Source organism: Gasterosteus aculeatus, chromosome 2, assembly GCF_964276395.1.
Source record: "Gasterosteus aculeatus chromosome 2, fGasAcu3.hap1.1, whole genome shotgun sequence".
In the NCBI taxonomy this organism is placed as follows: Eukaryota; Metazoa; Chordata; class Actinopteri; order Perciformes; family Gasterosteidae; genus Gasterosteus; species Gasterosteus aculeatus.
In genome coordinates, this window is record NC_135689.1 from 16,704,783 (window position 1) to 16,731,648 (window position 26,866).

General features: G+C 45.7%; 2 protein-coding genes across 4 annotated transcripts in view; one reads left to right on the top strand and one right to left on the bottom strand.

The window, feature by feature from the left end:
• The window catches only part of mtor (mechanistic target of rapamycin kinase), a 65,167-nt gene that overhangs the window by 26,418 nt on the left and 11,883 nt on the right, over positions 1-26,866 (bottom strand). For all 3 annotated transcript variants that reach the window (XM_078085399.1, XM_040192987.2, XM_078085397.1), the window contains exons 19-28: positions 24,187-24,437; positions 23,985-24,071; positions 22,667-22,834; positions 18,261-18,373; positions 17,811-17,973; positions 17,262-17,354; positions 16,909-17,055; positions 16,303-16,445; positions 15,948-16,110; positions 14,844-14,989 (exon numbers count right to left, since the gene is read on the bottom strand). In XM_078085399.1, coding sequence (XP_077941525.1) covers positions 14,844-14,989; positions 15,948-16,110; positions 16,303-16,445; positions 16,909-17,055; positions 17,262-17,354; positions 17,811-17,973; positions 18,261-18,373; positions 22,667-22,834; positions 23,985-24,071; positions 24,187-24,437 — 1,474 coding nt within the window. The remainder of the gene's footprint in view (positions 1-14,843; positions 14,990-15,947; positions 16,111-16,302; positions 16,446-16,908; positions 17,056-17,261; positions 17,355-17,810; positions 17,974-18,260; positions 18,374-22,666; positions 22,835-23,984; positions 24,072-24,186; positions 24,438-26,866) is intronic.
• On the top strand, positions 9,317-12,324 carry angptl7 (angiopoietin-like 7). Its single transcript, XM_040192988.2, has 5 exons — positions 9,317-9,823; positions 10,765-10,865; positions 10,950-11,144; positions 11,290-11,485; positions 11,585-12,324. Exons 1-5 carry the CDS (start codon positions 9,463-9,465, stop codon positions 11,755-11,757), a joined length of 1,026 nt encoding a protein of 341 aa, XP_040048922.1. The 5' UTR covers positions 9,317-9,462; the 3' UTR covers positions 11,758-12,324.

Below are 26,866 nucleotides of genomic sequence, written 5' to 3' on the forward strand. Positions count from 1 at the left end.
ACTTAATGCAGCGATCCCTCCTCACGCGGATAGAGTTGCCTGATTGACACGGCGTGCGGACACCAATACCGGCGCCGTTCGTACTTTTAAAATAGGAAGGGAACTGATCGGAATTTATCTTCTTCTATTTCTGTTTAAAACTTCTTTTTAACGTAATCCTGCAGTTTATAAATCACAAAATCAGGATATTGAATTTAAAGAATAAACAGATACAGATTTAGAAAGCAACTCTTAGTTAATCTGCTGCACGGTTACTCCGAGCCAAGGAGGACTATGAACCCAGTCAATCCCAGTCTGTCATGTGGGTCAACATTCCCTTTCAATGGAAATTAGATTAGTCAAACTAAATCTCACTTTAATGAGACGGTGGCTCCGATATTATCCCGCTGAGAAGGATGAGCCAACAGAGGTGGGGGCCACCACGGCCTCACTGCGCCCCCCCGGTCTCAATCCCATGATTCCCAGCAACAGGGAGGGCTTCGTCATGGCACCCATGTGAAGTGGAATGAGCAGACTGCGTTCTCACCAAAAGCAAAGTGAATTTTCTCCCCACTTTACAGTTGCCGTTTCCGCTATCCACCATGGAAATAAATAACCAGTGTGTCCGCTCTTTATTTGTTGTGTGAATACACACGCGAGTCTGTGCATTGACTTTACATGGAATCAATTCGCTGTGCTTTTGCTGTGAACGCAGCATGACATCTGTCACAAAGTACACCAAACAAAACCCTTCATATCTTTTGGTCCGGCGTGACAAATGACTTGTCAAAAGAAGACGGTAAACATATGACAGGGGGGTGGAGGAGGGAGCCTCCAGGACCTGACAGAAGCAATCCATGAAACTCTGTCGGCAACTAATCAAATAACTCCCACAGTTTTCCATAAACACAACTAGTGTCAAATAACACTGACCCCCATCACACAGGTACGTCATGTACACAATTGCACCAGCAAATTACTACCCGTTGTCAAATAATCAAGTAGGCACTAGTGAACAAAGCCCTGCAGAGGCCTCCGCGCCCCCCCTCCGCCCACTAGCTGCCGAGGTATGCTGAAGCTGCCCAGATGTGGCTTCATCCGAGGAGACGGATCGGACTGAGGGCTTTCTCTGCTGCGGACCCTGGAGATTTCATTGTCCCTCAGCAGAAGCCATCTGGCCGCCAGCTCCGAGCCCACGGAGTCTAAACACAACCAGACGACGAGGCTCACGTAATGTTCTCCTCGAGCAGGAAGTCCGTCACACTATTAGCAAGCAGGAAAGCTCCTGGTGACGGCTCCCTGTCTCGCGCTCGCGCGGGGCCACTAGTCTGAATGAGGTTAGCGCACGACTCCTTTTCACATAAGTTCAGGAAGTAGAAGATCCTTGATACCAGTTCATAAATGCACAAGGCCAGCCAGGCGCTACGAGGTAAACAAAACAGCCTGAGAATGAATCAAATATTGTATTCATATGTATGCAGACCCTGCGCCTGCACTTGGCCAAGAACAGTATGTCTTTCAGCTTGCTTTATGGGCACAATTCTTTTCATATTTATTGCCCTCTATATTACAAAAACAGAGCACTGGCCCGTTGCTTTTCAGACTGTTTTTCTTTCTTCTCAGGTGAATCAACTTACAGACTTATACCTTGTACTTTGGCTTTTTAAGCTATAAAACATTTACAGCGAATGCATATTTTTCGGGGCATATTTGAATCCAGAGATGTTGACTGAATCTTTCCGATGGGTAGAGGCAAGCCGTTAAACCTTTAACGCGGAGAGGAACAAATCACCCACAGTCTCACTCAAGTGGTGAAACCCAAGTGATTTAGAACACTGCAAACTCTAAACCACCATGTGTGCATTAGATTCGGATGAATACAATGCATTTAACCGGGGTTACATTGGCTCGGAATGCACCAGTGGGGAGTAACAATGTACATTTTCTTTTTCTATGCTAAACTCCCTTCTACCCCATTAAAATAATCCAGACACTCAAGAATCTCAACTCCTAAAGGTACCATGGCTTCTTTGTTGAGAAAGCAAGATCTTTCAGATATTGTGCCCTCACCGAGAGGAAAAATGGAGCCTCACTGCTGGACCTAATCTAATCTAATCAGGAAGAGATCCACTTGATCCTGACTGATTTATGAGCCCTTTGCTTGCCAGGCGCTGACTGCGTTCTTAGTGTCCAAACACAGTTCAAGTGAAAGCCAAATCCACCTCCACTGAATTGATTCACTTTGGTTCTTTCTGCCTTTAGACATTTGTAAGTTGGGTATCTCACACAAACATCAGATGTAATAATGTCTCTTAACAGGTATATGATGGAAGTACATTGATTCCCCACTGAAGAAAGGCATAACGAACCTGTTCTGCAGGTTAGTTTGCAAACATTGAGATACTACATTGACAAACGTAGACCACATGTGACTTTGGAGAAGCTGTGCGTGAGAACAAAGTGGATGAAATTGCAATATGGGAAACTATAGTTGGGAAATAAGTTTCTTTATTCACTTTACAAGAGGGGAAAAAATGCCAATACGCTCTAATAAATATTTGGTTCACGGTTTGATTTTGTCAAAGCTTCCCAGAGGCGTCTTGGACACGCCGGGTAGGCAGAGTCCTTCTTACACTGGCAGGGCCCCACGTTTAACGGTCCATTGGGACCAATGAACCCAACTGTCTAGCACCTTGAGAGGGGGGGGGGCGAGGGTTCTTTCCACTGTTCCATAGTTCTTTTCCGAGGAGACTGAAGATGATCTTTCACTGGACTGTTTAAACACTTGCCAAGGCATTTAGGCACGAGAAGGTACATGTTGAGAAATGACAAGAGGAATAAACATCCAATCTGAGATGACCTCATGTTTACGAGAAGACATCGGGAGCGGCGGACCAACTTTGAGAACCTTTTTTTTCACAGAACAATTATTTTATTCGGCTGGTAGAAAAGTGAATCCTCAAATACCACACAGAGCGGCAATAAATAAATAAAATAAATGAATCTGTCACGCTTTAATCTTGCATCCTTGTTGATGTTGCAGCTTTATGGCATTTTTAAGTTAAAGAATGAAACCCACCATAAAGTGAACATTGACACTGCTGACGGAGTGTCTGAACAAAATCAACAATGACAACGCTGCAAAATTGATGGTTTTCCAAACACATTTTATATCCAATAATATTAACACAGCCTAATCCTATGGAAACAGTTTTGAAGAGACCCTCCTTTGCTTGTTGAATTGCAGTGACAAATGTAGCTTGAGGTAGATTTATTTCCCTGTTCTGTCTAGAAATAAACCAACAATCCCACTCACTCAAGGGCAATTAGAAAATGATTGACATTAATAGGCCCAAAAGATTCCTATTTAATCAGCTGGTTCTATTTACCGGAGTTTTGAAGACAGGGCAGGAAGATTTTTTTCTACCACCATTTTCAAAACGTATCAAAATACTTTAACTAAAGGCAAATCAATGTAAACATTTTGAGGAGAAATCAAATAAGACAAATAAGTCAAAAAAGAGAAAAGTAGTGGGACCAACCAACAAACCGTGAGTATTAAAACGTCTAACCATTGGTACAAATTAGTTATCTTGCTTGAAGTCCAAATATACACAGTGTTGATAAATATTATCAATATTCCATCTTTCATTCAAATATAAACAGATCACACAGTATCTGATCACAAGTCTCACACTTGAAATACCCTGAAAACCTGAGAAACCTTCCAGGACGGCCTGCGCACATCTGCTGTGGAAATAATGAGCGGCATGTTGTCGTCGTGCAAGGCGGAGTTCGACCTCAGTGGGACTTTAGAAGCAGCCGAGCAACGCTGCGTGAGATAAGCAAGGCGGCATGGGAAGGCGTTTCCTCAGCCCGCTTCCATCCAGAGAGCGCTGGGATGTGTTTGGCTGAATGAGCGTTGAACTCACCACTGACACCATCCGACTGGCCCTCGTCTCCCACTTCTGACAAAGTGGAGACAAGAAGGCGGTTGTTTCCCAGCTGAGCACGGGGAAACGCTTAGTATCCCTCGACTTGAAACGACTTCCTCGAAATGACCAAAATCACATTCTCAAATTCTCACTGGCTTATCAGCTTCGTACTTTGGAATGGGGTTTTTAAACAGAGGTGACAAATGGTGAAAAAATTAGAAGAAAAAAAAGGTGCTTTGACGAATATGACGCCTATGTCATCATTTCCCAACTGGTTTTCGGTGTTTCCTTTTCCTGGAGGAAGTTGGGTGTGTTAGGGGGCCCATGGAGGAATCCATTGGAGCAGAATGGGTCTCCTGCTCCTCACCTTCAGGTCAAGGGACCCCCCACCAAGCTACCTCATTGGAATGCTGCTGACATGTGGACTCCCCATACTATGTTTTGAAAACACTTATTCATTATACGGACATATTGACTGTGAAAGTAACCATTAAATACTTCCAAAGGAAAGATGCCACGTGTCTGACACATTTATTTTGTCTTTGTTCGGTTATAATTTAATCGCGACAGAATGAATTTGTCAACAACTGGGTTGTGTGCGGTTGTTTCATCTAAGCAAAAGGATTAGTTTGAAGTCACAAAGCAGCGGAATACCAGCACGTTTTTCTATTCACAGCGTGTATGTTTCTACTTGGTCCATCACTTTTTAATTCCATTGAAAGTAACAGTTTTCGCATAAACTAATCCCTTTAATTCATGCGAGGACGCCTGAGATCTCCCTCATACCAACACAGCTGAAACACTCCAGCCCAAAACAATGGAACCCCTGTGTGGTTACACATCTGGTTTTGTGGCACAACTGTTTCTACGTCCCAGTGTCACGAAACGTCCCCCTGAAGTGCCCCGTGGCACGAAGCCGCTCAACTGGTTTCCAGTGTGGCGGTCGTACGCCACCTGGCAGCCATCACCGGCTTAAGCCACCAGCGGGATACTGCACAAAAGTAGAATAAAGAAATCCAGGAGAACTAAAAAAAAGCGCAGCTTGACTTGGTGTGATCGGCTCATCGGTTGCACGTTTGCCGAGTCAGGATGAGAAGGGGAATCCAAGTCAGTGCAGGTGCACATAGCGCTTACGGCTTAAGTAGACCACGGTATCGATCACAGACTTACCGATGAAATTAAGAAACACTCGCAACATGTTTTTCACCCGCTGAGCAGCAACGAATCGGAAACATGGAAATGGAAACTTATGAAGAGGTGAAGCATATGATATGCAAAAAAAGGGAAAACGGCAGCTGTAATTAAACAGAAAGAAAAGGCCAGGCAGACAATCCGGACCGACAATGCAGAAGGATTTAAAAATAACTACTTACTAGGAAACTGTTTTAATTGCTTTTAATATGATTGTTTTATGTGTTGATTTTATTGCTGTATCTGTGTTTATGTGCTAAATAACCTGCTTTCGTGCAACCAAGTCAAAGCTGAATTCATCCAGGATAACTTGAATATCCCGGGCTTAATCCCATATCCTGGTGTCGTGCAATAGCCCTCAGGCCTCTGCGCGCTCTGCCAGCGCCTGGAGTCTGCGAAGAGCGGGACACCCCGGTGCATATCGTCTGCTTCATTATGGGACGGTTCATTTCTCCCTTTAGACGGGACCGGGTTTAACGGAGTTGCAGATCATTATCCAATGGATTATTTCCACGGCAAGTGTCTCAACTGATGAATGATTTACAGGCAATGGTCATTTTATAAAGGCTGGAGGGGTGTGGTTTTTTAATTAAAACTGAATAATTCAACTAGAGTAAATAACCACCAATACCAAATCAATGACTGAATCTTAGATGCAATGCATTCAATTGTACAATTCAAACAGAGACAGAGCTGACAGGTGGAAGGTGTCTCTTTTGAAAAAGATTGTGTAATTCAAAGTTTTGAGATCGAAGCGCTGGAATCCACCGGCTGCCGCTCGCTCCTGTAATTGAACCCATGAGCGCTCTGCTGACAGATTGATCCCTGATGTCACTGTGTGAGTGCAAAAAGTTTTTCCAGTGTATTTATGGCCTCATTAAAAGAATAATAATAACCTTTGTTTTGTCAGCCCGCTCAAAGATAGATGGCGGCTGCAATTATCACAGCGGAGCTTCAACCCCGTCTCATCGAGTAAAGGAAAAAAATCTGTTCCATGAAACGCGCTGGCTTCCAGAGGAAGTCGTATAAAGAAAGGGGGCTTCGGTTAGAGTTTAGTGAATACCTCTAATGTTAAAGAGGAGCCATGCATTCTTCACACACAGCCCGGCGAGACATGGTTAGAGGCTGAATGCAGTTTAAGGAAGCTGTTTTGGAGGAGGAAACAGCACGATGCTAAACACATAAACCAGCATCTGAATGACTGAATGCGTCCCGGCCCAGAGGCGAGCGGAGCCGCTGGGATGCATTGCTGGGGAGTGAGATGTGACTCACAGAGCAGTTAGAGCGAGGAGAAGATCCAGGAGGGCAAATTGTCCACCTTTTTCCAAAAGGGGAACTGCCCATCAAACGACTTGGGGTTAAGGATTAAAAAGGGAGGTGAACAGGCGCTTCGCACCATCATACGTTTAATTGAATTGAATACTATTCAGATAGGAGCTCGGGGAGAAATGATTAAGAAAAGATGTCAGGGCCAGTGACCTTTCTGCCGTCGCTTTGCTTTTAGCAGAGTTGGAACTGGCGACTATTGTAACTCAATTATATTTAATATAACTTCATTATCTTTCCTTCTGGTAGACATTCATTTAAGAATGTAACGGAAAGGTAAGACCGGGAGAAGACTTTGCAGAGAGGGATTTACAGATTTACCCTGCAATCACGGCATTCGTTTGCGGTCTGGTTCTTATGACGGACTCGTACACATCGGCTGGCCGTAACGTGATGGAGAGCTGTTGTCATGTTTTAGACAAATGTGGGTAATCTACAGGAGGATCGTGTTTAGGATCCAACCAGAGAGAAGAATTGCTCTGGCAATTAAATACATTGCCGCAAACTAAACATGAAGGCTACTATGTTTGTACGAAGACAACAAATGACTTATTACTCCCATATGCGTCTTACGAATCTAACAAATACAGGAAACTAAAAGCAAATGTCAACATACAAAAAAAAAAAAGGAGTAAATGGAAAATTGCAAAGCTGTGACTAGTTTTAAAAAGTGGCCAGCAACATTCGAGGAGCCCAAATACCCAGAAAAAGGAAGAGTTGTACACATCCAAACGTTGAGCATCAAAGCATTAACAGACCACGTCATGGTTATGTAATGTTTTGGGTCTTTGCGCTGCAAACCACATTTTCCGTGACACAAACATGACGCCGAGCACAACAATCAACTCTACATTTGTTCGGCCGACCAGTTGAGTGAAAAGCAGGGTCACCTGCGGAACGCTTGGCAGGACAGGCACGATTAAGAAAAAAAGAATGAGCACAACACATTGGTCTCTAAAGACGTAACTGTTGTGCTTTCAAACCTATAGTTCAACCTGTTCTTTTCCCCGTCTGTGAATGTGCAAACACTTTAATCCGTGCCTTTCCCAGACACTCCATTAGTGTCCTCAAGTAAACACGGACAAGAATGTCCCAGTCCCGCCATGTCTCAGTTACCATTACGCACAAGTGCCTGTATTTACAGCATACTTTAGCACCTCATCATGGCAGTTCATCTACTGCGCAATGATCACACCTAGTCCCTAGACGGGCATCATAAAAGTCAAGCACGATCCGTGTGTCAATGTCTCATCATCACCCCCCCCCCCCCCCCCACCCCATTGTCCCCCAAGGCGTCTCCTTTAAGATGGCAGCGCTGGCAGCTCGGATGAGAAGGCGTCTCTGATGTCTACGTTTGCGTAGGTGTTCTATTCCCGCTCCGGCCAGTGATTGGCATGTCACGAACATTTTGAAAGTCGACCCAAAAGCAGGAATTTCGAAAAAAACCAGCAAAACGCGCCGTATTCAGACTGAATACGGCGGATTGCGAGAGTCGTGCTCAGAACCACGAAACGGGTAAATGGCTGCTTGTGCACGGAGCGTTTCCGGCCAACGCTGTACAGCTTGACAACACGGAGTGAATTAGCAAATGTAACCGGCTTCCTACCGATGTACAAGGCTCCTTTGTAAGCTGTCCAGGCAGGCAGAGGGACCCGTCCATTTCAATGGGTCACCGCGGTTCTGCTGGAGAATAATCTATTCATCTCACGTGCAAAAGGTGACAAAACATTTGTGCTCAATGATCACCATCAGCACACCTTCAAAACCATTAGAATTATTTTGAAACAAAGAAGCTACCAGAATACCAAGAATTCTAATAATTAGTATTAAGATTAAGATTCCTTTTGCATTTGATGAGCCTCTTTTGTAGTGAAACTCCCCTGAATAAACTAAAAGCTAAAAACACAATTATTATTTAAACGTCTGTTAATATTTTCAGCTCGGGTTGCTTAAAAAAGGAATGAACATTAATGTGACTTTTGGTCCAACTGGAGTGTTTCCTTTCCACTGCTTCTCGTACTCCTAGTAAATCATTTTTAAATAGAGCCTGTGGTGGTAAAGCAACATGACAACCAGTGTCCGTGTTATAACACAGAAGATATAAGCAGCCTTGTGTTATTCTTCAAAGCCACATGGGTATCACCTCATTCTGTTGTTCCCCAGTGAGTAACCGTAAACCATTTTAGCTACTTAAAAAAAAATAATGCACTGCATGTGTGATGGCAAAATGTCGAACCTTTAGACAGCGAACTCGCACGTGACCTGTCCTCTCCTGCAGAAAGTATGTTATACTTTCCGCCGGACTTTATCTTAAAGGTTTTCTCCTTGTATCAACATCCTTTTGAAATCTGAGGCCGAAAGGCTTTGTGGAAAACAAAAAGTGCAGCATCAATAGAACACTTGACCCACAATTAAGAGTGCTTAGTGACTTCCCTCACCTCTTGGCATGTGGAGAACCCAAGTTAACAATAGAAAAGCTCACTCATTAACGAGGTCATTAGAACGAAATTACTGTTGAAAGGCCGCAAACAGATATTGAACTTCTGAAACAATGTTTGTGTGCAGCTAAAAGTCAAAGCATTCAGCGGTTTGCTTTTCCACACTGCCGGCTCGTGACTGACACAGTAGCCCATGTGTCGTTTCCTCTCCTCTGTATATGGCCCCTCCAAAGACGCCGCCCAATAAACCCCCAACACCTGACGGAGGGAGGAGGAAACGCGTTCAAAACCTCTGTGGAATGAGTGAAAGTAGGAGGAGGGGCACAGGGGCAGAGGGGTGGGTGGGAAAGGCCCTCCGCCCTGAAGGTTGGAGAGGGTCAACGCGGTGACTGGCGTGCACCGGGAGGGAAGGGGGAGGGACCCCTGGTGCAAAATATTTAAGATGTTCAGTCGGAGGAGGGCTTCACTGAGGGAAATAAGAGCCTTTAAAGAGCAGCTCCGACTCAACCGCTGGGCCGCAGCTCTCTTCGTCCGCTTGATATTTCCAGCGAAGGGACCAAAATCCAGAACTTTTGCCACACCAAGCCGACGGGATGGCAAAGGTGAACGCGTGCGTGGTGGCTTTGGGGTTCACGCTGCTCCTGTTGGCGGAGACGTGGGCCCAGAACCCCAGGAAGAGACAGACGCCTCCGAAGACCCCCAAGGCGCAGTGCTGCGACGACGTGCGCTCCCTCAAGGTGCAGGTGGCCAACCTGACCAGCCTCCTCGAGGAGATGAGCCGCAAGCAGGAGACGGACCTGATGAGCGTCGTGAGGCAAATAATGGACCTGGACAAGCAGAACCGGCAGCAGGAAGCCCGGGTGACGGAGGCAGAAAGCAAGTACTCGGAGATCAACAACCGTGTGGAGATCATGCAGCTGCAGACCCTGCAGTCCGCCACCCAGACCTCGTCAGGTGAGCATCGGCGCGTTGGAGAAGCCTATAGTTGAGGAGACAGTGACGGGCACTCGGTTGCCATAGTGACATAGCTCCAGAAAATAGGGCTGGAGAAAGTTTGTAAAGTAGAGCCCGCTGCACTGAACTTGTGCGCCGTCCGTCCGTCAATTGTCTTATAAATAACATGTTAATCACCTGCATAACATGGCCGTATTTTTGTTGAGGAGAGCACTAATTTATAATTTGAGTAAATCACGAGCTCTTCAGCCTTCATGTGAGTGGATTGTGAGTACCTGAATCAGCCTGCGAGAGGAGTCTCAGGCAGCTGCTGCGAGGCCGATTACAGGGCACCCGACAGCAGGCTGAAGCCTTCATTGGGAGCTGGAGTCCCGTCTGCGCCGCCGTCAATAAAAGGGCTCCCATCAAAGCAAAAATCATCTGCGACATCCAGCTCAACCTCAACACGCCACTAATCAGCGCTGGCTGCCGCAGAGAGGTTAACCAGGCACGACGTAGTTTATTATTTCACTACCAACAGTGTGGTCGAGCTGGCCCACATTTAGGTCACTGGCAAGGGGAACACAAAGGCCTTTTTCTTAAAGCTGGAGTAAATTCCAGACAGGACGGCAGAACAGGAAGGGGTGTCAGATTAGAAGAAGTGGAAGGTTTCCGTCTCTTTTTCATTCACACAGACTTTTTAAAGAATTGGACTGATTGCTTTGTGGTGATCTCACAGCCGCATTAATGGCCTCGCCAAACTGCGGCAGAGAAGAGGGAGAGAGAAGAGCCGTGCTCGAGTCAGCGCCACGACTCCACTCTACTTTGCTTTCAGTGGGGGTAGAGGTCACATTTTCATCTGCCCAATCACTCAGACATCCATAAAGCCCGTTAGAATTTATGACTCGGAATTTCTTTGAGCTGCATATGGTTTTATCATTGTTTATCATTTTTTTCTCCAGACGCCACATATGACTGCGCATCCCTGTACAGTAAGAGCTACCGAATCTCTGGCGAGTACAAACTGCCAAAGGACGAGTTTCTGGGGACACCTGAGCTGAGCGTGAGTCCCACCTCAGAGCCGAGTGAAGGGCAACGCCGACAGTGAGGCATCTGCATCCGATTACATTCTGATATATGCTTTCAGGTCTTCTGCGATATGGAGACAAATGGAGGCGGTTGGACTCTGATCCAACGGCGCAAAGTCGGCCTCACATCATTCAACCGGGACTGGAAGCACTACAAAAATGGATTTGGATCCATCCGCGGGGACTTCTGGCTCGGCAATGATCACATCTTCCGCTTAACCAGGCAGCCCAGCGTGCTCCGGATTGAGATGGAGGTAGGTATTGGAAAACAGGGCCCTCGCGTAAGCTTGGGCCGGGACACTCAGGAGCAAGAAAATACTACCAGCTCAGCCAGCTTTAGGAGCGCCACTCGGCTCCATAAGCGAGCCTCTCTAAATCATTTACGTTTCCCCAACGCAGGACTGGCAGGGAGAGACGCGCTACGCTCAATATGGCTTTTTCACCGTGGGCAACGAGCTGAACAGCTACAAGCTCTTCCTCGCCAACTACAGTGGGAACGCTGGGGACTCTCTGCGCTACCACAACAACACCAACTTCAGCACCATCAACAAGGACAACGACAAGTGCGTGGACGACTGCGCTTCCCTGCGCAAAGGTAAACGGCGAGAGCAAACCCGAAACAACGAGAGGTTACGCGTTTCCCCCTTTGATTTACATAAAGTCTAATTGGTTTTTCCCCCTCGTCTCCTTGCAGGTGGTTACTGGTACAACTGCTGCACCGACTCCAACTTGAATGGCGTTTTCTACCGCTACGGTCAGCACATAACAAAGAACCCAGATGGGATCACTTGGTACGGCTGGCACGGGTCCAACTACTCCCTCAAAAAAGTGGAGATGAAGGTCCGGCCAGTGGATTTTCAACCATAAGTGCTTCGGCTGTGATGACATGCATGAATGCTGAGCGATCTCACCCAGGGCCCACGGAACGAAGATGTAGTTTGTGACGGTCAGAGTACGTTTCAGTCAGATAAGTGTGTCATGTTTGTCGCCATGTATGATTGTAAATTGTAGTTCTTTTTGTGTATTTATCAGTAAAAATATTCTATTGTTCAAATGCTTTGATAGATGCTCTTCTACCACTGTCCCGTTAAGGGTGACTGGATTTGATTTCTTCTCTCGTTTGTCTTGAAAGCACTAGGATGTATTTTTTAGTTAACACAAGTAACACATGTCAGGATCGCAGCAAGAATCCATCCAGAGGCGTCTGGTTCAGGTACAGGTCATTAAGGACTGGTAGGGACGTATAAAACAAAAAGGGTTGTTTGTCAGTTGCTGGGATGGGATCAACCACCAAAGGCATGTCCTATGCATTAACCTGCCTTTTATTGTAAAACCCTAACCATTGATGATGGAAGTGTGTCATTTGTAAAAATGTGTACAGCTCTGTAATTATGTTTTTATGTGATAGAAAATAAACATATTTTTTAAACGAAACCCGTCTCATACAAACAGTCCATCGCCGATCTCAGCAAAGGTTGAAATGGAGCAACGTGTAACAGCAAAAACAAAGTCCTGTGTCCATTCATGTCCAGAAATAGCAACATATTTGCCTTGAACCACCAACCTCTGACCCTTTGGCCGTCTTCTGACATGTCCCTGGACGCATTAGTGGAATGCAGAAATGAAGACCACACACACCGTATTCTGCCACGGAGTTAAAAGCCCCCAGGGTTACTACCTTGAAAACAATAACCCCCTTTTGCTACGCTCTGAAATAACAAAGAATTCCTGAGGGCATTTACATACCTACAGCCAGCGGGGAAGGCCGACAGGCTCCCCGGTAGGCTGAGCAGAATTCTCTTCCTTTAACAAGGTGACACAGTCGGGGTACACATCTAATTAAAGCTGTACATGCATTTCTACCCGTAGAAGGAAATGAGCACAGGGGAAATGAAGGACACCCAAAGTGGGACCTTTGGACGATGACAAATTACCTGCTCTTTCTATTGTAGTGTTTAAAAGTATTCAAACCTGTGACCCCCGACAACAAGGGCAGACCTTGAACAGTGGTGGATGATGTAGAGGCCACACACTGCACGATACACGCAGAACACCAAGCGGCTGCAGCTGGAAGCTACGCTCATTTGTCTGGAGAGTTTAACTTCGAGTGAAAAGTTATTAAGATTTGTGTAAACGGAGGTGATCTTGACTCCTTCACCACGTTTTAAACCCAAAGAAGTCAATGACAATAAACCACAACCAACACTCTTTAACAGGGTGAAACACCACTACACAACAGCCAGTGACACATAATTTGTAACACTAATAGTAACTCTGTTGCTACATGAAAACACGGAAAAAAGCGATACCGTCACATACCAGGATACCGCCAGAATCTTTCTAAATACCGTGATATGGATTTTTGGCCACCGCACAGCCCTAGGTTACAGTATCTTACTGTACACCTGATTTTTACATGGAATTATATACAATATGAATCATCTTGTATATAAACTGCCTACCCCTGTATATTCATACATTGAATCCAATCAAGCAGTTTAAACAACCTACACACAGGCTACTCTAAACTTTGCAGTCATCTATACCGCTGAATAAACCATATATACTAAACTTTCCATCTCTAAGAATTTCCATAGAGCACAGTGACATTATGGCGGCCCATTTATTATTAACGCCGATCTTCAGTAGCCACAGAAAGTCTTATTTACTAACTGAAGGAGTACCTGTACACACCTTTAAATTATCGTCCACGCAGCTTTTGCCCCATGATCACATTCTATCAGACATCGTACAAAATCGGATGAAAAACTGAATCTCTAAAAATGTTGAGACCCAGCAGGAAGCACAGTGACAACATAGGCCAAATGCTCAATTAAAAATGTTCCTTGGTTTTGGGGGATTAATGGGGAAAATGTGACTGTTTTCTGGCCATAGCTGCAGAGCCTGCAAATATAGTTAACCACAAACAAATTTTGGGGATTTTCTTAAAATCCTTCACACATTAATCATACCACCTACAACTCATAAAATGTGTTCTATTATGAGTGTGACACCTCTGGAGATCAAATTCCCTTCATTATAACTGAAACTAACTGAATGTGACTTTCTATTTGCAAATTTAAAAAACAATCCCTGAAATAATCACCTACGAACACCGTGACTCATCGGGAACTGAAATAGCAGTGACGATGCTGCCTGTCACCAACAAGAGTGCATCAGTTATGAAAGTGCTTTTCTTCTTCTTTGCTTTCAATAAGGCTTTGCACAGTGATTTTTGCACACCGGCCCACTGGATCTTTTTATGGGAAGTCCTGGAGAGGTGAGAACCAGATGGGGATATTGAAAACGCCAGAGTGCCGGCTCCCATCATTCATCATCATCAAGGCTCCTGAGAAATTGAAAACAGGCCCCCGAGAAGCACCAGTCCAGACACTCGTAGATGAAAAGGAGGCAAGTATCCAATTAGTTGCCTGGAAAACAGATTTCTCCACGTAATGCCAAAAGCTTAGAAATAAAGAGGGATGAGAAAAGAGGATGGAAAGGTTGACAGAAGATAGCAAAGACTTATGGGAAGATATGTGCAATATCATTTTTTGTGTATTTATCTGACTAAAAATTGACTGAGTGAACGGTTTGTTTGTCTTGACATCTCGAGTATATAATAGAGTATAATAAACACAGAAACAAGAGACCACCCAGTGACACGGAATTATGTTATAATGTCAAAGTTACCGAGAAATTAAGTCCTAACTTTGAGGAAGCTGCATATTCCTTTGAACATGTTTTACTTGTTTACTTTGCCCAAAGCAAAACCATAAACAGTAGGTTGGGCTGACCATTAAACGTACCAATTGGTTATTTGCCCCTTCAATGTAAAAAACAAATGTACGCGTGCTGTTGTCAGTCAGCATCTGTGACGGAGACTCGAGGAAGAAAGCTTCTCACAGTTTATCAAAGCCATGCTTTTTCCCCTTATTAAATAGATCACTTACCTGATAAGAGACTCCAGGATGAGAGGAGAAGCCCCTTTCTGGAACTCCAGCTCTTTGTAGTGCAGCGCCTTGGCGTAGGCCCGACACTTGGCAGCTCTCTCGCCGAGCAGCACGATACCGTTATCATCTCTGAGGGGCAGAGGGCCCTGGAGCAGGAGACAAATTACATGAAATAAATTTAAAAAAAAAAATCAAATGAACTCTGCTGCATCTGCATTTCTTTCTTAGGGTTTGTGGCAATCAATAGATATTATTTAACTATAAACTATATTTAAATGTAGACTATAACCCGATTACTGGAATAAGGCAGGTATCAGGTATCATCTGGTGACACAGAGAAAACATCGGCCTTCTTTCCACCGGCGTGGAACCGAACACTTCATGTCCTCCCAGCAGGGGGTACGCCTGCTGAAACAATATGTTGTGACCAGGCCATGACAGTCTTGACAAAACCGGTTCTGTCTGCTCCCCCCCCCCTCCCCATGATCTTTAAGTGTTATCTTGTCTTGTTTATACGTTTTATTACGACATTACCGACAGCCAGAATGGTTCCCGCTCAGCTCTCCACTTGTGACTTTTGAATAGTTGCCAAAGGGTCTATGTACTGCAGCTTTTGGCCAAGCTCAAACCTACAACAAACAATCCCTTTTAACCACACCTACCAATGGAAACCACAGTTTTCACAGCCTGGCGCAGGTTTCCTGACTGTGGTGAACTGCAGCAATGTTGTTTGCACAAAGTCTGAGGGCAAATGAGGAGACTCGGTTCCTCTGGTGTTTTTGCATCAGTCTGAACGCAGATTCTTTTACTTAATTCTGACGCAGCGTTCAAGTTTTTCGGGAGTTTAGTTCAATACACTCAACGCTAGTGCGTGCAACTTACTGTGAAGATTCACAACGAAAAGGATTTAAGTTATCGGAGCCAAGGGCTCGTTGGTTGAGGTCGCTGAGTCATGGGTAGGAATAAATAAATTCTTGCCCTCGTAGATTTAGGTGGGCGATTTGAATTCAGAAAAAAATAAAAAAACATACATATACATATAAAAGCAGTCTAATGAAACCAGGCGTTTGCGGTTTCAGTCAGCTTCTCGGACTCATTTCGAACCTTGTCACTGTGCTCCATGAACTCTGCCAGGTTGAGCAGAGTCTGCGTGACCTCCGCGATGTCCTGGGAGGTGAGGGCCAACTCGATGCTGCGGATGAGCTCGTCCTGCTGGTCCTCACTCAGCTCGGACCAACAAGACAGGAAGGCGGCGTTGAACAGGTCCCTGTGGACCACGGAGCACAGCAGACACACGTTTAAAATATGATGTCATGCAAGAACAGCAAATCAATAAGTAGCTGGATTATCTTGCTTGCATTAGCATTGCATGACGTGAACGTTTCTGCTTTTGCGGACCATCTTGGTTCTGCAACGTAAAAAGGGCCGAGACGAGAAAAGAATGAGCGGCACGCCCGACCTGGCCAGGGGGATGTAGGTCTGGGCCAGAGACCAGCATGACCGCAGTGCTGGAGAGGAAGACTCCTTGAGCAGGACCACACTCAAGCGCCGCAGCCACTCAAGCCAATCATCTTTGGACACCTTCCTGGCGGCACCCCAAGCCTGTGAAGAGACAAAAATCCTCCATCTCAGCATTCACGGGAGACTGCATGGGAGCAACACAGTTTCCCCAGACCCGATGGTCACAGGTAATGTGTGTGTGGGCTCATCTGGCCGAGACGGACACATAAATCTAGTTTTGCTACTCGAGGTGCAGCGTTTCTTCCAGAGGATTGCCTCATTTGGCGGTTTGATGGTGGTGTTGGAGAGCTCTGTTGATATCTAGTGACTGTGAGGGCAACAGCATATGAATGTTATCACTTCCATATTCATAGCAACATTCAGTAATGGGAGCATCTGCGTTCATTGTGTTTTTCCCTGAATCCATCAGTGCTCTATTGGTTCGTATGTCATCACTACGAGTAAACATCTTGGTCACAGCGCCATTTCCTGTACACAACCACAATACAGCCAAACAACCACTTCGGGGAACTCAACACTGGGCTGGTGTGAGTTACCCTCTGACCTTTTGAAGTGCGGTGGTGCTGACGTGAAGTTTCTTCATAGGCCCCGCCTCCACCGGCCCGCTGACCAGAGCATCGCCTTGGTTACCACGAAGCTGGCGATTTTGGAAGATTAGAGGGTCCTCTTCCTCCTCAGCCAGAGTATAGCCCTATAATATTGTAAAAAAAAAAAAAACATGCACCCAGGCCACACACACACACACACACACACACACACACACACAGACCACCCACAGACAAACGGTTGATTCCAGCCTCAAAACATGTTTCATGAATGTAGAAGTGTATTTCCTTGCGTTGTATCAAACGTTTTTTTTCTTTTTGAAAACCTGGATAAATTGTGTTGGGTTCTCACCTTAACTATGCGACATATGAGTATGTCATAACGCTGGTGGTTGATCCTGTGCTTCAGCATCACTTTGTTCACCATGGGGATGAAGATCTGGTACTGATGAGGAAGCAGAGTAAGTAAAAGGGAGTACGTGTGATTTCCGTGGTTTAGTCTGGCTGCCTCTTTCCCGACACCAGAGGCCAAATAACTGAGAATCCTGCACTTGTCTCTAACCACCCGAGTCTCAGATCAAAAGCTTCCCCCCTGCATGTGCGCTGCTGCTTCTGAGGTTAGGCCTGAAAACCATAGGAGGGTTTTATGGATAAAGGAGGGCATGGCTTGGGGGGGGGGGGTAAACATGACTTCATCCACCCTCGTAAAACGCCAACCCCCCGCCGCCAAATGGTCAATGACATCAGCAGTCTGGCAGGAAGTACCGGTAATTAAGACTGGTGCGGGGTGGAGGGTTACGGGAACGGTGCTTGCGTGAAGCGCAGCAGCGGGAAGGCGGGAAGTAGACTTTTGAAGAGTGGTCACATTTAAACGCGAGCCCAGAGGGACAACGGCGGCTACCTTCTTTCCCAACTGGAATACCAGCGAGGACAGGGTGTCCATAGAGGTGCCGCGCAGCTCGGGGGTGCTGTCCAGCGTCCGGACAATCGGGTGGATAATGCGCGAGGCGTAGTCGGTGAAGTCCAAGGACTCAGTTAGCCGATCCAGCGTCTCCAGGGCAACCCTGAGCCACACGGAGGGGAAACGGGTAAACACAACACTCTCTGCTTGGCTTTAACCGTAGTGGGACAGAGAGAGACATGACCGGAGACAAGTGGAAGTCAAAATGTAGTGTTTAAACAACATTGTACTTCCTCCTGGCTAGCATGCAAATAATAACAACAACATTTTTATTTCAGTGCAACAAGTGCATGTGCAATCAAAATTTAAGAGATGAAATCCATAAGATGTGCGAGACCCACTGAGAGTGGATTTTTAACTCAGCACAGGGGCAGACGGCGGCGTACTGACTTGCGGGCCTGCAGGGGCACATCGGAGGCATCGAACAGCTTGACGATGGGGGGCAGCAGCAAGTGCAGGTAGTCGTCCAGGTTGGCACCGAACAGCTGGATGGCGTTGAGCATCTGCAGAAGAGAGCACACACTGAAACCGACGTCGGTCCCCTTTGCATATCACGCGACACAGATCTGCACATAGATCTGCAGAGTCTGAGGCTCCATCTGAGCAGAAAATGTCAATTTTACTAGTTTTGTTTTAATTTTTTTGTCCTAATTGTCTCAAACTATTTTGTTCCTTATACATCAAATTCTGCACGGGGACACGCTGATCAGATCCTCATTACAGTCCCACATGTATCGAAAACGTTTTTCTTTCCGATTGGAATAATTTACCTTTGAATATCCAATTTTGCTTCATTACAAACTCTTTGTTTTGTTGTCCTTGAACGGATGCTGTTGTTTTCAGTAAGTCACTAGGCGTCTATTTAGAGATCGATCATGTTTGCTTGATTGTATACAGCTCGGTTTGTACTCTTTTCTTTTCTCTCTCCCTCGCTTAGTCATTGTCGTGTTATGTGACGATGGGTATTGTACGATTGCTTTAGGGGGTTCATCCTGATATCCTAAATTACATCAAAACACTTAACATGAGGAGGTCATTTTAATGAGCTTTTTATCAATCAATGGAATCTCGAAATAAACGCTGTTGTTTTATTTCAGGAAGGTGTGAGCAAACATGCTAATCCTTCAGGGCAATTCTGCAAGTTTTGAAATCTAGAACATTAAAATAGACTTTTTCAAACAAGATTTAGATTTGAGCCAACTTGCATATGGTGGCCTGCATTGAACAGGTAAGTTAAACATCCGTGAAAGGGATCACTGAGGTCAACAACACATCATAAAAAATAAAACAAGCAACATAAGCTGCGCAGGCTCCTGTTGGTTCATCCGATTGCTGCATGGTGCTGTATGGAGCCTGGGTGGATGCTCCTAAAGGATGACGTGTGTGGAAGCAGAACCAGCACCCAGCCCCCACCGGGACTACTTGTGCACTTTCCCCTCACGACTAAATGACGCACGGCGAGACAGCAGGAAGCCGAGGTGGCGGTGTGCGTGTTCGGGGGAGGTGGAGAGGGGGGAGCATCTGCTCCTGGAAATGATGGAAGTATGTTTTTCTTTTCTTCTGCTTCGAACTAGAAGGAAACCCGATTCCCAGTTTCTCCCCCATTTCACAACCCCCATCCTGCGCTTTCAGATTAAGCCCCCCCTCCAACACCCCTGAGTTATAGACTATCCAGACTGCGAGCTGCTAGGTTATCTAATACAGCACACTCTGAGACAAAGCTGCCCCAGGGGGAAGGAGCGCGCACGATGGCCGTGCTCCTGACGATTCTGCCTCTGGGGTTGGTGTCCAAACCGTGATTTAGGGTCAGAGGGAACAAATCCCGGCTGCAGCTGCTGAAACAGGAGAGTGTGCAAACTACCGGTGCACGCTGCCTTTGAACTGCCTGCAAGGCAAATGAGCTGCTCGTGACCCGAGCGGTTTTGATGGATATCGGCAGGTGAAAAAATGCAAGCAGAGAAGCTCACCACAATAAGTCAACTGTGGATGAGCGCCTGCGCCTCCCGAGGACTGTGTGGAGCACTTTTAAAAAACACAAACGAATAACTCAAATATGACACGTGATCGTTTCAATCTGGTTGGTGCGCTTTCTACACCTGATTTATGCCACATGACGTGTCACTGTTTCTCCATCTATTAGCTAGAAAGCTTTATTAATCCCCAGTGGGGAAACTCCTTTGCGGCCAAAGATAACTACATACAATAGACGTGGTTTCTACAGTGCACAGCAGACAGAAAAAAAAACATTAAAACGGATCATTTACACCATAGAAAGCAATAAGATATTATCATAACACCAGAAATATGCTAAATCTAAAAACCACATTTAACAGTTATTAAAAAAAGAAATCGGCACTGCTGCTGGAACGAAAGCGTCCTTTTCTGAATTAACATCAGTGTTATGGACGGCCTTCAAAATGAACAGGCGTTTTTACTTGGCCATGGTCCTCTTTTGCAAATCACGAGCCAGCCTTTCCAATCATCTTATTGATCGGTGACGCAGCCCTCCCAGCCGAGCACAGCAGAGGACTAAGATGCCTGATTAAAAAAAAACATGACTTTGCAGATTTAAGCTTCCTCAAGAAGAAACGGTCTGGACTGAGGCTTTTCTAAATACAGCATCTGTGTCCACTTCGATGTTTGAGTACACCCACACGATGTCTATCTGCAGACCCTTGATTGTACCTTGGCAGACATCCTCCTTGCCTCTGAAATCGATAGCCGGCTATCAGTCCTACCATCAGAAAGTAATTAATGAAAAATAACTAAACATGTATAACCACGGGGGGAGATGCATACAGTACAGCTTTAACTTCTGAACACTCTATTACAGCTGCATTTTAGATCTGCGAGAAGTGAACCAGAAGCACTACTACTACTTCTTTCTCTTGCACATTGTTTGTCTTGCTAGAAGGATTCTTCCAGTTGCAAAAAGGATTTTTATATTTAGAATAAAAAAAATAAAAAAAACATGAAGCAGAGTATCCTTTAAGGTGGGCTAGTTTGTGATTGACAGGTTGGCACCGCTAACAGAACAGTGTATGGCGTCTCTTTGTCCCTCCTCCGCAGAAGATCAACACGGCGACAGCCAAAACGCCAGCAGTCAACACACCAACGGGTGATGTCACGAGGAATACGTTCCACTTATTATATCCCACGTGTGCGCGCATATGCCGATGTGATAATTGTAAACGTAAAAAAAAAAAAAAGCTGCTTTCTTGGGGGAGGGGTGGCGGTTAGGGGGGTGGGGCATCTTAGAGGAGAAGCCGTGGTCCGCACAGAGCTTCCAAAGCATCACAGGGATATGACAGGAGAAGGTTAAAAAAAATAATTTCCATGACATTAAATATTACATGGAACACAGTGAAGATTGTCATCAAGTGGCGGAAATATGACACAACAGGGACATTACCAAGAACTGGACGTCCCTTCAAAATTGATTAAAAAGACAAGGAGGAAACTGGTCGGGGAGGAACCTAGAGGCCTGCAGCAACAATAAAGGAGCTGCAGGAATTTCTGGCTGCTTACGACATGACAATAATCTACCGTACCCCTCATAGGTTTGGGCGATGCGTAGGGTGGCAAGACATTTTTTTGCAAAGAAAAACCTCCAAGCCTGGTTAAAATAAGCAAAGACATATATGAAGTCTCCCAAAAGAGACATGCGTCATAGTCTGACAGAAAGCATACATTCAAATGAACAAGATAATGGCTTCTCCAGAGGACGTCGAAAGTTGTGGAATGGCCCAGACCTGAATCCAATGGAAGCGGTGTGGGGGGATCTGAAGCGTGCTGTGCACAGGAGATGCCCTCGCAATCAGACACATTTGGAGCCCTTTTGCAAAGAAGAGTGGGGAAATATTAGCATGTCAAGATTTGCCATGCTTATATACTCCTGCCCAAAAAGACTGAGTGCTTTAATAAAACCGAGAGGTGCTAGAGGGGCTGATGGTGATGCTCCCTCACCAAACTGTCTGCCACAGCATTTTATGAAGTATTTTTGAATGGCTAAATCTCCTTTTTGATTTTAGAGCAATTGCTCGTCACTCGGCTGAATAAGCAATCACAGCAGCATTAACTGGTTCCCACTGGTTTGTATTTTTTAAGCCTCTGCTGAGGGTTCCGGTGCTCATTTTTTATGCGTTATGTTCCAGCTTTTTGAACACAATTTCAATTCCAGTCTTCTTGAATTAATATCTGCAAGCTATTAAAATGTTAATTTACTTATTTGTTTTAGGATTTTCTTCTTCCTCCTGGATTAATCCAAGTTTTCCTGCTGCAATGGCTGAAATATATGACTGTATTGTAAATCCCCAAATAAATATAAAAAAAGTTACAGAAATTTGAAAAAACAACAGCTCAAAATAGAGGATGAAGTTCAGTGCATAACAACACCAGCAAAAGTGTTCATGAAGAATCAAGAAAAGGCATTGATGTATCTTTGAGATAAAACATGGCCTAAAGGAGCCAGCGACAGATACTTTAGGAACTTTTAGTTATTTCCTGGTCCTCTCAGAATATTACCCGCTTACCTAAAATGCCTTCGTACAACATCAATCCCAATCCTTGAATTTTCTATATCTAATCTGTAATTCTGACAAGTCTTCGAGTTAAAGGTTAAATAATAACAGCTCAGAATCGCTTGCCCTCGGTATTACTGTGCGAAGCGCAGTCTCTGAATTCTGCTGAGCGGGATGTCCTTCAGTGGACACAAAGCTAATCGAAAATATGACACACAACTAGCCGGGTGTCGGCCTATAAACGATTAGCGATTCTCTGGGGTGCGCCACGCTGACCTTGATGGTAACACTCCGTCCGGTGCTGTTGTCGTGCATGAAGACACGCAGCTTGTGAGGGATGAGCTGAGGAAGGTAGAGCTTGAACTCTCCACCCAGTGCCACCACAATCTGCTCGATCAGGAGGATGATGGTGTTCTGCATGGGGTTGTTTGGTGTCCAGTACTCCTACAGGAACAGAACAGGATTAAATCATATTAAGAGGTGAAACTATAGAAAAGCCTGTAACCAAAGTTCTCCACACAGTGTGAACCTGAAATAGGCTTTTTTAAATGTACATTTTTAATATTCAGAGGGTACATCCAAAGCACTACCTCATCCGCCTCGCTCCCGTATGGCGTCTGTGTGCGTCTGAAGAATGCCGATTTCCCTCTGGACCGTCAATGCGTTCGCATGCCAGAGATACTTAGCGGCGAGGAACAAAGACAACTTCCTGTCAACTGTCGACTGACGTCACATCTGTGCGGCTTATTACGCCACGTTGGATAAACCTCGACACGTCCACTGCGTCCGTTAAGAGGTAATCGCGATCGGGAGTTGAGGTGCAAGACTCTAGGTCGCATGATACGTCAATCGGGCTTCAGCTGCGAGATCCGGCGGAGGCCGGTGGACAGAGGTTCTCGAGCAGCCCCCCGACTTCCCGCTCTCCCTGCCTGTGCCGGTCGACTTGAGAGAGAGAGAGAGCGAGCGGGTGAGTGTACGTCCTGAATGGCTATTCCAGCCCCCTCGTCTGGGTGTTGGAGCAAAGCGGTGGGCAAAAAAATGAATGGATTCTTTGTTTCACTCGTGATTTATTAACTCGGAGGGACTTGAGGCGCAGTGGTCCCGTTCGCTCGATTGCGTCTCTGCAGGAGGAGTTACCGCCGTTGCCGGTTAACAGTTGCCGTAGCAGAGACCGTCGAGTTCTTTTGAGGCCTTGCTAAATGATCATGCGATTGACAAGTGTGTTTGCGCGAGCGGAAAAAGCCGATGGCTTCTTCAGCAGTCGTTCCACATCGTGGGACACGGGTGAATGCGAGGAATCTGAGCGTCTCTGAATTGGACGGCGTGTGCACATCTGCTGTCAGAACGCGGCATTCTACACACGGAGCCTCTTTCATCTTGTTAGTTGGTGTGGTGCCGCACCACACACGAAGCGTACCACCGTGCGGCACGGGGCCCGGCTTCATCCAGAGGGCCTGAACAACATCGCTGCTAATGAGGCCGGCGCACGACTGAGTGCAATTAAGAGCTTCAAGCTGTTTGCCCGACTGACAGGAAAACAATGGATGATCACGTTACGGGTTTTTTTTTCTGGCGTGTTGACAGGGTCACTCACTCTGATCAGCGTGAAGATGTCGTCCATGTAAGGGCGGATGTGGATCTTCACAAAGCACACCACCATTCCCATTTGCTGGAAGAGGAACTGCAGTGCAGAAAAAGCACACGGCGCAAAGAGAGTAAGAAAATAAGTGGCATTGATCAACCAGAGGCAAACCGGTAACGAATGAACCAGCCTCTCATTCCGCAGTGTGACCTACCTCTCGGATACTGGCGTCACAGACCCGGATGACATTGAGGAAAGTGGGCATGACCTGCGGCAGGAACTGGACACACTTGAGGCCCAGAGACTTAAAGATGAAGGTGACGGCCTGGACCACCATGGTGTGGTGGTTGGAGAGCGACGGGTCCCTCAGGATGCGCATCAGCGTGACGATTGCCACGGCGGGGTAGAACTCGTCCAGGGGCAGGTTGCCCATGTTCACTAGCATCTCGCTGGTGCTGTAGTCCGCTGTCGGAGAATAAATAGAAAGATTCTGTTTTTTTGCTAAAAGTAAATCATGAATCACAACTAGAAACTCCTGGGGAGGAAATGACTTTATGGTGCACAATAAAACAAAAGTTGTGGCTTTTCTAAAATCACTAAACCATCAATTTTTTTTTTGTTTGAAATTGTTGCACCGTCCTAGCCATACTAAGAAATATGTTTTCCATCCACACACGGCCTACGCCAGCATGCACAGAAAGAGGGCAGACCAGGGCACAACCTAAAGAGCTCACCAGTGAATCACTGGATGAAAATATGCAGAAGCTTGAGTCCCATTCCTACAAAATGTTAGAAAATAAGAAAACGGCATCAAAGCGTCCAGCATTTTATTGTGCAATTTATGCACCAACCACCAAATTCCAACCTACTTGGCAATAAATGGTTCTGGTTCCCATTATGAACGTTGTTGTTCAAACAGTAAATATTTTATACCAACCAAATCAAGGATTATGTTCAAAAACAAATTTCCTACTTTGGAAGCTTTTTGGTTGTAATACAGCTTGACAAGGACTCCTCAATTGCTCCTTTTAGCCGACAATTCTCTACAGCTCGTCCTGGATAAGAGAACACGAGCCACTGCATTATCTGAATGAAACAAAACGGCAGCCTATCCGGTCTATTTTATTCATGCAATAAACAGTCAGTAGTCAGGCTAAGCAGACAGCCGTTTTTTTTGTTTTTTTACATTTGAATATTTTTTCACATTCGAATTCGAGTTGTTTTTAACCACTATATATATATATATATATATTGGAATATATTGAATATATATATATATTTGAATATAGAATATTCGTTGACAGCCTACTTCTCTTCCATCTCCTTAAAATACTCTAAAATCACTCTAAATACAGATACAGTCCGTCTTTAAAGACCGACAACAGTAACAGGCTGATGGGAGAAGACAGCTGATATTGTTTGTTAGTTGCTGCTGGCCGTTTGTCAGTTCTGGCACGGAGCAGTTTTTTTTTTAATACAACAACGCTGGCCTGCAATAGTTGATCACTTGTTAAACCCACAAGAGCCCTTTTTCTGGCAACATAAGTATGGTGTTGTTTCTCCTCTGAGCTGCGTTCATTCTTGCATTAGTATTATGAGTAATGCACGGTGATATCGGCTCACACCGTTCTGCATTGTAATTGCACAGAGGAAACGATGATGGCATTTAAAAAGCTGGATGGTTTCCGCCCCTCGCTTTTCCCTTAAGCTGTGCCATTTGGTCTGAACACCCAGTAATTCTCACTTTGAGGGTGTTTGTGTGATTGCTGCCATATGGTAAATGGACTGTACTTGTGGAGCGCTTTTTCTAGTCTTCCGACCACTCAAAGTGCTTTGACGCTTGTCATCATTCACACATTGATGACAGGCGCCCATCAGTACCCAACATTCACACCCTGTAGTCACAGACACAGGAGCAATGTTGGGGACGAGCCGGTTAGCAAGGCCTGGGATCGAACGGCCACTTTAGAATCACCATTTAGTACATGGAGCACCGAGCGATGGTGGTGGTCTGTTTAACATTCATAATGTATATTTCTTTCTTTAATTTGCTTCGTGAATGTTTGGGGTGAGTCAGACCATTCGTCTACAGAGCTCTGGTATTCAGCGTCTCCAGGGCCTTCTGCAGGAGTACAGCTTCAGCTGCTCCCGTCGTCTCCCTGAAGACGCTGGTCTGGAGACAAAACAGATCGGCACAGGGCTCGCGGGCTGAAGACTGTAGCTTTGGATCTTTTATTATCCCGGCCGTCACCACGTCCAGCATGATGGCGGTGATAGACGGCAACACGTGTGCATCTTTACAGATCGCAAACAGCCACCCTGAGCGGCTAAGTGAGGTAGCAGCGCAGTAGTAATTCAGGTTTCAGCTGTGCAGGAAAAAAAAAACTCAACTGTTTCCTAGCCATAATAACAGATGTAAATACAGCACCTTGTTAAGTGGGCACCGTTTCATCGGCTTTATGACCCTGGCGTTCCGCAGTGACGTGATTGGTCTTGTTTGAAGTCAGGTGGGGAGCTGGGCCTCACCAATGGCCTCCCACGTAACAAAATACATGCCGTCAAATAGTGCTGCTGCTCCAGACGCTGACCCTGACAAATCTGCCAACAGATATACAGCCTCGGCTTCCAGTCCCAGGCCGATTACTCGGCGAGCAAACTGGTAAAACTATTAGCATTTAGTCCAAGATCACATTCTTAGACGCAGACGCGTGGAGCCCTGGATTGACAATTTGAATCAATGGTCATTGTTAGGGATATAGAGGAGGATAAACGGCTTTAAGCTGCAGCATGACCGCCCATTTTGATCATCGGGTCGACATTTTCCATTAATAGGGAGCGTTGAAACCTCCCGAATCTCCGTGAGAGTTCCTGTGGCTAACCGCAGTGGCTAACGC